General features: G+C 41.6%; 1 protein-coding gene across 2 annotated transcripts in view; it reads right to left on the minus strand.

Moving 5' to 3' along the window:
• The window catches only part of LOC118366481 (transmembrane protein 163-like), an 83,800-nt gene that overhangs the window by 53,781 nt on the left and 12,522 nt on the right, over positions 1-17,497 (minus strand). For both annotated transcript variants that reach the window (XM_052493725.1, XM_052493726.1), the window contains exon 2: positions 11,932-12,051. In XM_052493725.1, coding sequence (XP_052349685.1) covers positions 11,932-12,051 — 120 coding nt within the window. The remainder of the gene's footprint in view (positions 1-11,931; positions 12,052-17,497) is intronic.

Here is a 17,497-nt window from a genome sequence, read left to right on the forward strand (position 1 = left end):
CACGCCTGCCTGAGCATTCTGCCTGCCCTGACCTCGAGCCTGCCTGCCACTCTGTACCTCCTGGACTCTGAACTGGTTTTGACCTTTTGCCTGTCCACAACCATTCTCTTGTCTGCCCCTTTTGGATTAATTAATAAATATCAAAGACTCAAACCATCTGCCTCCCGTGTCTGCATCTAGGTCTCGCCTTGTGCCCTTATATGGGAAAGCGAAGACTGGAAAAAAAGCCCTATTACAACCCACTGTATGTGTTGTGATAACTCTATTGTTTGCGCTATAACCTATTAGTTCATATGCCTTGCCACCACGATATATAGGCCTAAGGCCGAGACATATTGCGTCAGATAACAATATTGACGAATACGCTGATTCGGTGTGCGAGTTCATTAGAACTTGCGATGAATATGTCGTTCCCATAGCAACGATTAAAACATTCCCTAACCAGAAACCGTGGATTGATGGCAGCATTCGCGTGGAACTGAAAGCGCGAACCACTGCTTTTAATCAGGGCAAGGTGTCTGGTAACATGACCGAATACAAACAGTGCAGCTATTCCCTCCGCAAGGCTATCAAACAAGCTAAGCGTCAGTACAGAGACAAAGTAGAATCTCAATTCAACGGCTCAGACACAAGAGGCATGTGGCAGGGTCTACAGTCAATCACGGACTACAAGAAGAAATCCAGCCCAGTCACGGACCAGGATGTCTTGCTCCCAGGCAGACTAAATAACTTTTTGCCCGCGTTGAGGACAATACAGTGCCACTGACACGGCCTGCAACGAAAACATGCAGACTTTCCTTCACTGCAGCCGAGGTGAGTAAGACATTTAAAAGTGTTAACCCTCGCAAGGCTGCAGGCCCAGACGGCATCCCCAGCCGCGCCCTCAGAGCATGCGCAGACCAGCTGGCCGGTGTGCTTACGGACATATTCAATCAATCCCTATACCAGTCTGCTGTTCCCACATGCTTCAAGAGGGCCACCATTGTTCCTGTTCCCAAGAAAGCTAAGGTAACTGAGCTAAACGACTACCGCCCCGTAGCACTCACTTCCGTCATCATGAAGTGCTTTGAGAGACTAGTCAAGGACCATATCACCTCCACCCTACCTGACACCCTAGACCCACTCCAATTTGCTTACCGCCCAAATAGGTCCACAGACGATGCAATCTCAAACACACTGCACACTGCCCTAACCCATCTGGACAAGAGGAATACCTATGTGAGAATGCTGTTCATCGACTACAGCTCGGCATTCAACACCATAGTACCCTCCAAGCTCGTTATCAAGCTCGAGACCCTGGGTCCCGACCCCGCCCTGTGCAACTGGGTACTGGACTTTCTGACGGGCTGCAGGAACATCTCCTCCCCGCTGATCCTCAACACTGGGGCCCCACAAGGGTGCGTTCTGAGCCCTCTCCTGTACTCCCTGTTCACCCACGACTGCGTGGCCACGCACGCCTCCAACTCAATCATCAAGTTTGCGAATGACACAACAGTGGTAGGCTTGATTACCAACAACGACGAGACGGCCTACAGGGAGGTGGTGAGGGCCCTCGGAGTGTGGTGTCAGGAAAATAACCTCACACTCAACGTCAACAAAACTAAGGAGATGATTGTGGACTTCAGGAAACAGCAGAGGGAACACCCCCTATCCACATCGATGGAACAGTAGTGGAGAGGGTAGCAAGTTTTAAGTTCCTCAGCATACACATCACAGACAAACTGAATTGGTCCACTCACACAGACAGCATCGTGAAGAAGGCGCAGCAGCGCCTCTTCAACCTCAGGAGGCTGAAGAAATTTGGCTTGTCACCAAAAGCACTCACAAACTTCTACAGATGCACAATCGAGAGCATCCTGGCGGGCTGTATCACTGCCTGGTACGGCAACTGCTCAGCCCTCAACCGTAAGGCTCTCCAGAGGGTAGTGAGGTCTGCACAACGCATCACCGGGGGCAAACTACCTGCCCTCCAGGACACCTACACCACCCGATGTTACAGGAAGGCCATAAAGATCATCAAAGACATCAACCACCCGAGCCACTGCCTGTTCACCCCGCTATCATCCAGAAGGCGAGGTCAGTACAGGTGCATCAAAGCTGGGACCGAAAGACTGAAAAACAGCTTCTATCTCAAGGCCATCAGACTGTTAAACAGCCACCACTAACATTGAGTGGCTGCTGCCAACACACTGACACTGACACTGACTCAACTCCAGCCACTTTAATAATGGGAATGGATGGGAAATGATGTAAATATATCACTAGCCACTTTAAACAATGCTACCTTATATAATGTTACTTACCCTACATTATTCATCTCATATGCATACGTATATACTGTACTCTAATATCATCGACTGCATCCTTATGTAATACATGTATCACTAGCCACTTTAACTATGCCACTTTGTTTACATACTCATCTCATATGTATATACTGTACTCGATACCATCTACTGTATCTTGCCTATGCTGCTCTGTACCATCACTCATTCATATATCCTTATGTACATATTCTTTATCCCCTTACACTGTGTATAAGACAGTAGTTTTGGAATTGTTACTAAGATTACTTGTTGGTTATTACTGCATTGTCGGAACTAGAAGCACAAGCAATTCGCTACACTCGCATTAACATCTGCTAACCATGTGTATGTGTGACAAATAAAATTTTATTTGATTTGATTTGTACTTTTCTCCATTCATCTTTCCCTCAATCCTGACTAGTCTCAAAGTCCCTGCTGCTGAAAAACATCCCCACAGCATGATGCTGCCACCAAAATGTTCCACCGTAGGGATGGTGCCTGGTTTCCACCAGACGTGACACTTGTCATTCAGGCCAAATAGATCAATCTTGGTTTCATCAGACCAGAGAATCTTGTTTCTCATGGTCTGAGAGTCCTTTAAGTGCCTTTTTTCAAACTCCAACTGGGCTGTCATGTGCCTTTTACTGAGGAGATGCTTCTGTCTGGCCACTCTACCATAAAGGCCTGATTGGTGGAGTGCTGCAGAGATGGTTGTCCTTCTGGAACGTCATGACGTCACAATGTGATCTGATTATAAAACACCAATGACTGTTCATCTGGGTAAGTGGGTAGGCTCTCTAGAACTCCTATCAGCAAATCAGGGCTGTGTATGTAAATATCTTCAAATTTGTTAAATAACACCCACACGATCAGACTGAGCATTTCAAGAGCCCAATATTTTGGAGGGATTTATTAGACATACAGTGATGATTTCAAAATACAATTAGAAAGATTGCATGGGGGCTTTAATAGCTGTCAAATACTTACTTCCTCTGTGCTTGGTATAATGTTTTATTGTATTTCCCTGATTCGTCACATCCTCTTTCCTCAAAACTGATTGGATGAGAATGTTAGAGGTCCTTCCCCTCTCACCTTCTTATCCAATGGATTTTGAGAAGGAGGTGAGGAGAGAGGATGTAAGGCAGCAAGGAAATGCAATTGAGATTCTCCCCTTTTTTTCACCATTCCCCTCATCCCTCTCAAAGCACTTTGGGGGTGAGGAGTGAAGGTCCTTCTCCTCAGGCTACAATGCATTTTCAAGGAGAGACAAGGAGTGGAGGAAGGACAGAGGAAGAAATCATTTGATGGCTAGTTTTCAGACAGACTCACACACACACAATGCTTGAAGAGTTAACTTATTATAATGATTTAATTATTGGTTATAAGTGTTAATGATTTTGTTGACAAAACCCATTGTATTATATAATTGTATTGTATTCCATTATTATATAATCTATTAAAACATATAGAAATGGTGTTATTTATCTTTTTCATTATTCAGGAATGTTTTACATGGCTATAAATTATAGAGAAGTTTACTAAAGCACAAAATGACCTGGCAACTAGGCATGACAAAGAAACATGTTTCTTGTGACATTTTGAATGACATGTAGATGTTTTGTTGTTGCTAGGTGGATTTATGGTCTCATTGTGCCTACCTAGAATTGTATTCATGTAACTGCACATGTGAAGCTGCAAGAAAATCATATTTAAATGTATATCAAACCATTTTGAAATGTTAAACCTGAAATCACACATTGATTGGCCCCTCTGATTATAGACACAAATGGATTCCATTTTTATTCACCATGCCTTGTTGTCCATCTCTCCTTGTTGTTTTGACATTTACCAACAGGAAAGAAAAACAAATGAATAAATAATCGTGTTTTCCACCAAGCAAAAGGCGACAAGATGAATGTCTGAGCCGGTGAGAATGTTTTCCTTTGCTGGGTGTTTTCAAAGGTACAAATTATTTATTGTATTCCCTCCAGACTCCTGTACATCTGTCTGTCTCTCTAAAAAAATATTTTGAGTGAGTCCCAATAGGGACCCTATTCCCTACATGTACTGTATATAGTGCACTATTTTTGACCAGAGCCATATAGGAAAAGGGTACCATTTAGGACACAGGTATTCACCAACAGTTTAGCAGAGCTTTCAGACGGAATGGGGGTGGACTGCCATCCATTGTAATATGGCTTTTCCACCCATCTGTCATGTTCAGCTGCCCAGCAACTATAGTGAAGCTTTCCTTCCAAGTGTCACTCACATTACAACGCCTTGTCCCAGATCTCTCTGTGCTGTTTTACCAACTCCTATGGTATTTGGCATGGAATCTGGGACCAGTCATTGTCAAATTCCTGAATACTGTGTGAGTAATGACCTCAGGTACATTTATGTTCGAACAAGGTTTAATCTTTTCACAACACCACATTGTAATTTCACCATGGAATGTACAGCTTTATTGTTGGAAACAAACCTAAATAACATTAGATTAAAATATACAGGACCTTCAGAAAGCATTCACACCCCTCGACTTTTTTTAACATTTTGTTGAGTTACAGCCTGCATTTCAAATGGATTAAATTGAACTCTTGTGTCACTGGCCTACACACAATACCCCATCATGTCAAATGTTGTACATATTAATAAAAAATGAAAAGCTGAAGTGTCTTGAGTCAATAAGTATTCAAACTCTTTGTTTTGGAAAACAAGTTCAGGAGTAAAAATGTTGAGAACAAGTCACATAATAAGTTGCATGGACTAGCTCTGTGTGCAATAATAATTTAACATGATTTTTGAATGACTACCTCATCTCTGTACTCCATACATGGAATTATATGTAAGGTCCCTCAGTCGAGCAGTGAATTTCAAACACAGATGCAATCACAAAGAAAAGGGAGGTTTTCCAATGCCTCGCAAAGAAGGGAACCAATTGGTATATGGGTAAAACAATTAAAGCAGACATTAAATATCCCTTTGAACATAGTAAAGTTATTAATTACACTTTGGGTGGTGTATCAATATACCCAGTCACTACAAAAATACAGGCATCCTCCCTAACTCAGTTTCCAGAGAGGAAGGACACCACTCAGGGATTTCACCATGAGGTGAAAGGTGACCTTAAAACAGTTACAGAGTTTAATGGCTGTGATAGGAGAAACCTGATGATGGATCAACAACATTGTAGTTACTCCACAATACTAACATAAATAACAGAGTGAAAAGAAGGACGCCTGTACAGAATAAAAATATTCCAAAACATGCATCCTGTTTGCAACATGGCACTAAAGTAATACTGCAAAAAATATGGCAAAGCAATTAACCTTTTCTCCTGAATACAAAGTGTTATGTTTGGGGCAAAACCAATACAACACATTACTGAGTACCACTCTCCATATTTTCAAGCATAGTGGTTGCTGCATCATGTTATTGTAATCAGCAAGGATAAAAAAGAAACGGAATGGAGTTAAGCACATGCAAAAACCCTAGAGGAAAACCTGGTTCAGTCTGCTTTCCACCAGACACTGGGAGATGAATTCACCTTTCCGCACGACAATAACCTAAAACACAAGGCCAAATCTACACTGGAGTTGCTTACCAAGAAGACATTGAATGTTCCTGAGTGGCAGAGTTACAGTTTTGACTTAAACTTCTGCTTGAAAATCCTTGGCAAGACCTGAAAATGGTTGTCTGGCAATGATCAACAACCAATTTGACAGAGCTTGAAGAATTTTGAAAAGAATAATGGGAGAATGTTGAACAATCAAGGTGCGGAAAGCTCTTAAAGACTTACCCAGAAAGACTCAAAAGTGATTCTAACATTTATTGACTTTTATTGAATACTTATCTAATCAAGATATATGACTGTTTTATTTGACATTATATTTTTTTATACAAATGTTAGATTTTTTCTTCCACTTTGACATGACAGAGTACTTTGTGTAGATTGTTCACAAAAAATGACAATTAAATCCATTTTAATTCCACTTTGTAACACAACAAAATGTGGAAAAAGTCAAGGGGTGTGAATACTTTCTGAAGGCACTGTATGCCTCATCCACTTCAATGAACAGAATATTATATGACAATATCATTTTATACGAATGGAATATGAACAGTATCTTCTAAAGATGTGAATGTATTCATTCCCTTATACTCCTGTGCTCTAAAAGCAATTTTGATGCTGAAATTATTAGATTTGAAGTTGATTTGAAAACAGAGGGAACGGAGAAGGAGGAAGCGAAGTGTACTAAGCCTGGCGGCACAGCGGTTTGTGAAAGCCAGCTAATGTTTTATTTAAAACCAAGGGGAAAGCTGTAGGTCTAGGGGCAACATAGGAAAACACAGCACCAAGTCGAAGGCCAATGATTCTAGTTAAAGGGCTACCTCTACGACATAAGTGGTCTCAAACAAGATAATTAATTCTTCAGATATGATGTCACAATATATAATATATATAGATTCCTGTGAACATTTGCCTGCACTAGCTACCACATTTAACTGTTTTAGTACCTGCAAGAGAATGTCCCTTATATGCACAAAGTTATCTTAAAGACATGCTCTGGTATTTGGGGACTACTAAGTATTTTTTAAACCACTTTGGGGTGAATGTCTCAATGCGTAGTTCATACATGCATAATCTATGAGCAGAATTACTGTCTTACCACAATTAGCCAAGACATCCCTAGTTTGAAAGCAACTGTTTTCTGGAAGAGGTGCTGCACCATTTCCGCTACATTTCTCCCTACATGGGCCAGCCCCCTAGCAATTCAAGTTCCAGACAGAGGGAGAGAGAGAGCAATGACTTGGTGCACATTATCTGCACATATGTGATGTAGTACGCAATTTTAGGAGACCACTTTTCGCTTGTGGGCGCTACTTTCAGAACTACTGGCTAAAAAGTATATAAAAGTACCGGATAATCTGTTTAATGTGAACTGGATAGCCAATTTAATTCAAACCTTACTTTACCAGGTAAATTGACTGAGGAAACATTCATATTTACAGCAACGACCTGAGGAATAGTTCCAGGGGAGAGGAGGGGGGATGAATGAGCCAATTGGAAGCTGGGGATGATTAGGTGGCCATGATGATGAGGGACAGATTGGGAATTGAGCCAGGACACTGGAGTTAACACCCCTACTCTTATGACAATTGTCATGGGATCTTTAGTGACCACAGAGAGTCAGAACAACCGTCTAACGTGGGACACCCTCTGTCCCCAATCACTGCCCAGGGGCTATTTCTTTAGACCAGAGGAAAGTGTACTTCCTACTGGCTCTCCAACACCACTTCCAGCAGCATCTGGTATCCCATCCAGGGGCCGACCAGGACCATCCTTGCTTAGCTTCAGAGGAAAGTCAGCAGTGGGATGCAGGGTGGTATGATGCTGGCCCGATTCAATAGCCAGAATCATTGAGTGTTTATTTTTAACTTGTGTTCAGACTATAACTGGGTTAAAACCAAGCCAATTACTGCTGTGAGAGACGGTTAAGAGGAGGGAGCGACTGTTTTCTCAGCCAAATTAGCTCGCTCCACATTCAGATGGGAATAATTTGGACCACCCATAACAGAGATTGCACTGATGTGCTTTATTCATCCTCCTCTCTCTCTCCCCATCTCTCCCGCTTTCTCTCTCTCTATCCATCTCTCTCTGTCCCTCCTCACATAGCATCAAATGGAACCAGACAGAGGGACAGATTAATCGAGCAGCACACCATTTGTCACCATCCAGAATCTTCAGACAATCCCTAACAGGGCTGTAGGCTTTCTGAAATCAGCTTGTTGTGAAGAAACACGCCTTTGAATATGAAGCAGCTTTGCTATTATACAGTGTTCTCTCAGCAGGCAGGCAGAACAGTAATACACCGTATTTAACCTTCGAAGACATTGACTACTGTAGATAGAGCAGGCACAATAATTAAAACACATTCAGGCATCAGGCATCACACAATCCCACAGAGATATGATTACGGTATATACACTGAACAAAAATATAAATGCAACATGTAAAGTGTAGGTCCCATGTTTCATGAGCTAAAATAAAAGATTCCTTAGTTCTCCAAAATGTTGTGCACAAATCTGGTTACATCTGAGTTAGTGAGCATTTCTCCTTTGCCAAAATAATCCATCCACCTGACAAGTGTGGCATATCAAGAAGCTGATTAAACAGCATGATCATTAAACAGATGCACCTTGTTCTGGGAAAGCGGTTTGCTGATGTCAATGTTGTGAACAGAGTGCCCCATGGTGGCGGTGGGGTTATGGTATGGGTAGGAATAAGCTACGGACAAAGAACACAATTGCATTTTTTCAATGGCAATTTCAATGCACAGAGATACCGTGACGAGATCCTGAGGCCCTTTGTCGTGCCATTCATCCGTCGCCATCACCTCATGTTTCAGCATGATAATGCACAGCCCCATGTCACAAGGATCTGTATACAATTCCTGGAAGCTGAAAATGTCCCAGTTCTTCCATGGCATGCATACTCAGCAGACATGTTACCATTGAGCATGTTTGGGCTGCTCTGGATCGATGTGTACAACAGCGTGTTCCAGTTCCTGCCAATATCCAACAACTTGGCAAAGCCATTGAAGAGGAGTGGAACAACATTCCCATAAGCTTTATGTGAAGAAGATGTGTCGTGCTGCATGAGGCAAATGGTCACACCAGATACTGACTGGTTTTGTGATCCACACCCCTACCTTTTTTTTGTAAAGATATCTGTGACTAACAGATGCATATCTGTATTCCCAGTCATGTGAAATCCATAGATTAGAGCCTAAAAAAATATTTCAATTGACTGATTTCCTTATATGAACTGTAACAGAGTAAAATCTTTGAAATTGTTGCATTTATATTTTTGTTCAGTATAAAACATGCCATTTAGCAGACACGTTTTTCCAAAGCGACTATACAGTTCATATACAGGTGGTCCCTGGAACTGAAAGCCACTATCCTGGCATTGCAAGTGCCGTGCTCTACCAACTGAGCTACAGAGGACCACTACTACTAACAACCACAAATTGCCTACCGTTTGTCTAACAGATGAGACATTGCCTCATTTACATGTAATTGTCAAGTGTCATTCTGTTAACAAACCTCCAAACGAGCTTCAATGCCATATAACATTCCTTCCATGGCCTCCAACTGTTCTTAAATTCTAGTAAAACTAAATGCATGCTCTTCACTGCCCGCACCTGCCCGCCCGACTAGCATCACTACTCTGGACGGTTCTGACTTAGAATATGTGGACAACTATAAATACCTAGGTGTCTGGGTAGACTGTAAACTCTCCCTCCAGACTCACATTAAGCATCTCCAATCCAAAATGAAATCTAGAATCGTCTTCCTATTTCGTAACAAAGTCTCCTTCACTCATGCTGCCAAACATACTCTCGTAAAACTGACTATCCTACCGATCCTTGACTTCGGCGATATAGCCTCCAACACTCTACTCAGCAAATTGGATGCAGTCCATCACAGTGCCATCCGTTTTGTCACCAAAGCCCCATATACTACCCACCACTGCGACCTGTATGCTCTTGTTGGCTGATCCTCGCTACATATTCGTCGCAAAACCCACTGGCTCCAGGTCATCTATAAGTCTTTGCTAGGTAAAGCGCCACCTTATCTCAGTTCACTGGGCACCATAGCGACACCCACCCATAGCATGCGCTCCAGCAGATATATTTCACTGGTCATCCCCAAAGCCAACACACCCTTTGGCCGCCTTTCCTTCCAGTTTTCTGCTGCCAATGACTGGAACGAATTGCAAAAATCACTGAAGTTGTAGACGTATATCTCCCTCACTAACTTTAGGCATCAGCTGTCAGAGCAGCTTACCGATCGCTGCAACTCTCCACAGCTCATCTGTAAATAGCCCACGCACCTACCTACCTCATCCGCATAGTTGTTTTGGTTTTTCTGCTCTTTTGCACACCAGTATTTTCTGTGTTAATTGCTAAATTGTAATTACTTCGCCACTATTGACCTATTTATTGCCCTACCTCCTTACTTCATTTGCACACACTGTATACAGATTCTTCTATTGTGTTATTGACTGTTTGTTTATCCCATGTGTAACGCTGTGTTGTTGTTTTCGTCGCACTGCTTTGCTTTATCTTGGCCAGGTCTCAGTTATAAATGAGAACTTGTTCTCAACTGACCTACCTGGTTAAATAAAGGTGAAATAAAAAAAATAAAATAAAATAAAAAAAACGCGACTATTCTGGAAGGTGCAACATTAGAATATACATTAAGTTTATTCCACTGTAGATACTCATTACCATGTGGACAATCAAGCTATTTGGATAGATCTGAATTTCCTATTAGAGTGAAGGGCCTTGCTCAAGGGCACATCGTCTGCTGTCCCCACTTACTTCAAGATGTCCACAATTGTTCCTGTACACAAGAAAGCAAAGGTAACTAACTGAACTAAATGACTATCGCTCCGTAGCACTCACTTCTGTCATCATTAAGTGCTGCTGACCTATATACATAGACATGGAATCCCGGGTCACTTTAATAATGGCACACTAGTCGCTTTAATAATGTTTACATACTGCTTTACTATTTTCATATGTATATACTGTATTCTATTCTGAAGTATTTTAGTCCATGCAACTCCGACATTGATCATCCTAATATTTATATATTACTTTTATTTTATCTTTATTTAACTAGGCAAGGCAGGCTACCCTGCCGCCCCACTTAATACCAATCTTTTACTTTTAGATTGGTGTGTATTGTTGGGAATTTTTAGACACTACTTCACTGTTGGAGCTAGGTACACAAGCATTTCGCAACACCCACAACATCTGCTAAATATGTGTATGTGAGCAATACAATTTGATTTTGTCTACTCCAAACCACCAACGCTTTATATTACATTTTTCTGTTGAGTTTGCAGACAGATATGACTGAGCCAGTTTAAAGATGCTCCACTTTGTGCAACTACTTCGTTCAATCAAAAGCTGGTTTATGAAAGGAAACAAAATGTTGATTCTGAGCCACAGCTGTTCGCAGCTAGTAAGCTGTACTTTGAGTCACGCAAGGCCATTTAAGGCACTGCAACTGTAATTTAAAACACTGAGGTGAGAGACAGTTACACCTGAAAGAGGACAAAAGACATCCTCCTGGGATGAAAGCTTGAAAAGGTTACATGATGACACCGCTGCCTTTCACAGAGACATTTAAAAGTCAAACCTGCCAAGTGAATGCACCACACCATAAAGACAATCCTGGCCCCTTTTCATGGTGTCAAAGGTCACAGGAAAGTTCAAGGGCCCTAGAGTGACTTGTAACAGGGAGTTGGAATGGAATTCCCTAGTGTGCTTTGAACCTGAAGAGACAATCTCTCTCTTCTTTATCTCTTGAATTTAAACACCAAAAGACACCAAACGGAATGAGTCATCATGAAGTGAACTTTTTGACATGACGCGACTAGCAATTAATGGCAGCATTGCAAGAGTATCTTCCCGAATTGTAGTTCATAGCCCTGCTTTCTTTTTCACAGTGCATTGTGAAGGCTTCAAAATAATTATGTTCTACAATATTTATGAAGAAGAGTTAGATTTGGTCTTCTGTTCTGTCTGATATCTGTCTGATATGTACTCACTGAAGGCTGCCACTGCCAGGATGAGTGTCACCACGATGGAGATCCAAGACACCCACAATGCCTTCTTCCTGTAGTTTTGAGCCTCGTGGGGCTTTAGTCGCATGCTGCTTTCCAGCAGGCCTGTAGAGAGGTGAGAAACTGGTGGTTAATGGCTGCACCCATGCACGTCAAACCAAAGGCAGGAGAAGAATACACTACAACAAGAGCTAATTAACACTGCTTCAAACCACAATTGAGTAGTTCTCCCTCTCCTCCTTTCCCAGCTAGCAAAGAAAGCACTGGGTCAGTGAATATGTAATTTGCTGGGTGTTGTAGGGAGGTAAAGGATGCATGACTCACTGAGAGCAAGGTACAACACAGCTACATTTAATTAGCTTGACTAAATTGTTTCTCAGGACACGGCAGGGCTCAATAATTTGTTGCTCTTTTTGATAAAGGATTAATTAAGTTAGCTGTTTTGAAGTTAAATATAGTGTGCTGACAAGTTGTGGTGTGATCATGGACCCATGAAGACAGACTCCTGAAAAGAAAAGGCACAGAGAGAGAGAATTACTAGATATTGGGATTGTGAATCTGGCATGTCTTCCTTCTCCATTGTCATGTGGCTTCATGTGAATGAGCACTAAGACTTAACATTTTATACACACTGACTGATAGGAGATTGCAAAGTCATGTAGTGACATCAAAAGGGTGGAAAACAACATGGGAACCCCTCCTCTCATTTTATTCTGATCCTAACAGTCCCATGCTAGAGAACAAGGGCACTCTCTCTGAGAAATTGCCTGGGAGGACAATAGTGATAGAATATTCACAGAATATTCACAGCTCTTCTCCCAGTCCCTTCATTCATTGATTTGTATTCAGTGGGAGGCAGGAATAATGGCGCCGGAGGAGATGGCTGCCATTTTACGGATTTATTGTGTCTGTTTTTTAGCGTTATTTGTAACTTATTTTGCACATAATGTTTCTGCCACCATCTCTTATGACCGAAAAGCGCTTCTTGATATCAGGACAGAGATTACTCACCCCGTACTGGAATAAGATTTTTTTCTTTGACGAGTTGGTGTCACGTTCTAACCTTTATTTCCTTTGTTTTGTCATTATTTAGTATGGTCAGGGCGTGTGTTAGGGTGGGCAGTCTATGTTTGTTTTTCTATGTTTTGGGGTATTTCTATGTTTCGGCCTGGTATGGTTCTCAATCAGAGGCAGGTGTCATTAGTTGTCTCTGATTGAGAATCATACTTAGGTAGCCTGGGTTTCACTGTGTGTTTGTGGGTGATTGTTCCTGTCTCTGTGTTTGCACCAGATAGGACTGTTTTTGGTTTTCCACATTTATTGTTTTGTTAGTTATTTCATGTCTAGTTCCTTTATTAAAGAACATGAATAACCACCACGCTGCATTTTGGTCCGCTTCTCCTTCACCACAGGAAAACCCTTACAGTTGGATGTAAAGGATTTACTTCAGCCACCCGACAAGGCCCTCATCCCCGTCATTCGCAGGAGAAAGAGATGGAGATATTGGGGATGTAGGTCTGGGTGCCTTGTAAGGAACCGATGGCGAGTGTGCAATCTGCCTTTACCATCGGTCCTATTAGCCAACGTACAATGATTGGATAATAAAACAGATGAACTACGAGCACGTATATCCTACCAACTGAATATTTAAAAACTGTAATATCTTATGTTTCACCGAGTCATGGCTGAACGACAACATGAATAACATACAGCTGGCAGGTTTTAAGCTTTTTCGGCAGGATAGAACAGCTGCCTCTGGTAAGACAAGGGGGTAAGACAAGGGGTGGCGGTCTGTATATATTTGTAAACAACAGCTGGTGCATGAAATCCAAGGGAGTCTCGAGGTTTTGCTAGCCTGAGGTAGAGTAGACCACACTATTTACCAATCTATATTCTTCCTCGCTGTCTATTTACCACCACAAACTGATGCTGGCACTAGGACCACATTAAATGAGCTGTATACTGCCATAAGAAAACAGAAAAACGCTCACCCAGAGGTGGCACTCCTAGTGGCCAGGGACATTAATACAGGGAAACTTAAATCAGTTCTACCTCATTTCTACCAGCATGTTAAAATGTGCAACCAGAGGGAAGAAACCTCAAGACCAACTTTACACCACACACAGAGACACGTACAAATCTCTCTTTCGCCCTCCATTTGGCAAATCTGACCATAATTCTATCCTCCTGATTCCTACTTACAAGCAAAAACGAAAACAGGAAGCACCAGTGACTAGGTCAATAAAAAAGTGGTCAGATGCTAAGCTATAGGACTATTTTTCTAGCACAGCCTGGAATAAGTTCCGGGATTCTTCTGATGGCATTGAGGAGTACACCACATCAGTATTCATTTAATTTGTATCTATTTTTTAGTTAACACTTATTTTTCTTCAAACTGCATTGTTAGCTAAGGGCTTGTAAGTAACCATTTCACTGTAAGGTGTTGTATTCGGTGCGTGTGACAAATATGATTTGACTTGATTTGATTTGAATGTCATCAGGACCCAACAGATCTTATCACTTGTTGAGCACTGACCTGCAATCAGCTGTGTGTGTGTGTGTTTAATGAGTGAGAGAGCAGCAGGGAAGGATGCAGCCTCGTTCAACTCACATGATCCACATCTAGGATCAGCAGTGGAAGCATGTGCCCAACAAACCCCTCTGTAGACACATGCACACCACACACACACACACACACACACACACACACACACACACACACACACACACACACACACACACACACACACACACACACACACACACACACACACACACACACACACACACACACACACACACACACACTACATTTGCCGTCATGATGATAAACAGCATACATTGGATGATTCACACTTTCCCTTTCCCAGAACTATGGAGGGTAAAGATCACTGTAGTGGCTAGTGTTTAATTCATCCCAGAGAAATACATAGATTTTCCATTCATGTTGGTTTTGTGGATTAAATAGATTCAGAATGTTCAACATACTCATATTGGCAGTAATTTCATTTTTTTCCCTCTAATGAATAGGTCATTAGATTCCCATGACACTCTAGGCTATGATTATAATCTCTCATAGAATATTAATAAATTATATGAATAAAACCCATGGAACCCTCCCTTTCAAAAGGTAGATCCAACAGAATGTCAATTCACTCTGACATTCCACTCCTCCCCACAGTCTCCCATGTTGCCAGCTGTCAATTAAAAACACTCATAAATGATTCAACGCACTGAATTGATTGGTTGGGGTGATTCCAAGTAACATATGATGGGGGTCTGAAGACTCTGAAACTTCAATCTATGAGGAGCAGAAAGGCACAGTTGTAGACACACAGACACAGATATGTTACATCTAACATGTACACTACCATTCAAAAGTTTGGGGTCACTTAGAAATGTCCATGTTTTTGAAAGAAAAGCACATTTTTTGTGCATTAAAATAACATCAAATTAATCAGAAATACAGTGTAGACATTGTTCATGTTGTAGATGACTATTGGAGCTGGAAACAGCATATTTTTTATGGAATATCTATATAGGCGTACAGCGGCCCATTATCAGCAACCATCACTCCTTTGTTCCAATGGCATGTTATGTTAGCTAATCCAAGAAATAATTTTAAAAGGCTAACTGATCATTAGAAAACCCTTTTGCAATTATGTTAGCATAGCTGAAAACTGTTGTATTGATTAAAGAAACAATAAAACTGGCCTTCTTTAGACTAGTTGAGTATCTGGAGCATCAACATTTGTGGGTTCGATTACAGGCTCAAAATGGTCAGAAACAAAGACCTTTCTTCTGAAACTCTTCAGTATATTCTTGTTCTGGGAAATTAAGGCTATTCCATGGGAGAAATTGCCAAGAAACTGAAGATCTCATGCAACGCTGTGTCCTACTCCCTTCACAGAACAGAGCAAACTGGCTCTAACCAGTGGGAGGCCCTGGTGCACAACTGAGCAAGAGGACAAGTACATTAGAGTGTCTAGTTTGAGAAACAGATGCCTCACAAGTCCTCAACTGGCAGCTTCATTAAATAATACCCGCAAAACACCAGTCTCAATGTCAACAGTGAAGAGGTGACTCTGGGATGCTGGACTTGTACTGTAGCACTAAGATCATCTTTCATCTATTTAGTTTAAATGGAATTTAGAGTATTTTAGAGCTACAATGCTTTTGGGAAACCCAGCCCTGGCCAGCCAGAGCTTCAGCACCGACAGTACTTCTATCTCTACATGGAGCCTCTTTAGGACTTTTTCAAATACTGGTTTCGATGTATCACAATGGGGTTCGCTAAGGACCACCTACTCTTAGAAGTACCTATCAAAATCATCTGTTGGAGACAGACAGGTAGAGCGGTATATGTCTCACTTCCTTGTCGTGGCTGAATCAGAATTAGTTAGGTAACAAAGATAAATAAGATGTTTTATCTTATTTTTGTCATGAGAATGTCTTCTTTTGGATAATACTGTTGGCAGTTGCATTTTCCTCTCTCTTCTCCAGGGAAAAGTCACTTGGGGCCCAGAGAGGGGAGAGGTCAGGATTGTCTTCATATGTGAGGGTATCTGTTAAACCATGTGAAGGGCTCCACAATGTCTGTACACCAGTCACTCCCTACTTTTCCCATTGGGGGGAGGAGTATGGCAGTGTCTGGAACCATTGTATGTCCCTTCTGAGGTTGCCCTTATCTTGACCTAGTATATGACCTAAGAGGCTCACTGTCTTTTCTGATCTTGTCCAGGAGAGGGTGAATTTGAGATGGGAGTATCTAGAATTGACAATTGATATATGCCATTGGATGAGGTAATGTTTTGGTCCTAAGTGGTACCAAGAAGGAGATTAGAATCTCGTCTAAAGAACTGAACAATAATTTAAAGCTAATGCTGTCTAGCTAGGAGATACTCCTCTCTCTCTCAATTAATAGTCTTCCTTTGTAATGTTCCTAAGATCTGTTATTCGTCATGTGAGTTGAGAGGGGTGTGTCTTGGCTATAGATGATACTAAGAATGGTTTTGTAAGCACTCTCAGAGAATTCATTTATAGACACTGAATTGATCTGAGAGTCACAGGGCTATGGTGAAGCTCATATATAATTAAAGATGGACTTTATAATATAACTCTGACTTGTGTGTGGTTTGCTCTCTCAATGTTTAGTAATACAGGAAATTACCACGACATCCTTAAAGAGTGCCTGTCCCTAAAAAGCAACTTCTCATTTTGAAAATGGTCTATGTGTCACGCCTTGACCTTAGATATCCTTTTTATTCTCTATTTTGGTTAGGTCAAGGTGTGTCTAGGGTGGGTAGTCTAGTTTTTAATTTCTATGTTGGCCTGGTATGGTTCCCAATCAGAGGCAGCTGTCTATCGTTGTCTCTTATTGGGGATCATATTTAGGCAGCCTTTTCCCACTGGGTTTTTGTGGGATCTTGTCTATGTATAGTTGCCTGTGAGCGCCTTGGTCCATTAATTCAACCAACGCTCGTGACACTATGCAGCATCGATATGAGCCAAAAACATTAATATAGTTTCAAAATGTTGCACAATATTAAAC

This window comes from Oncorhynchus keta, chromosome 34 (assembly GCF_023373465.1).
Source record: "Oncorhynchus keta strain PuntledgeMale-10-30-2019 chromosome 34, Oket_V2, whole genome shotgun sequence".
NCBI classification, from domain to species: domain Eukaryota; kingdom Metazoa; phylum Chordata; class Actinopteri; order Salmoniformes; family Salmonidae; genus Oncorhynchus; species Oncorhynchus keta.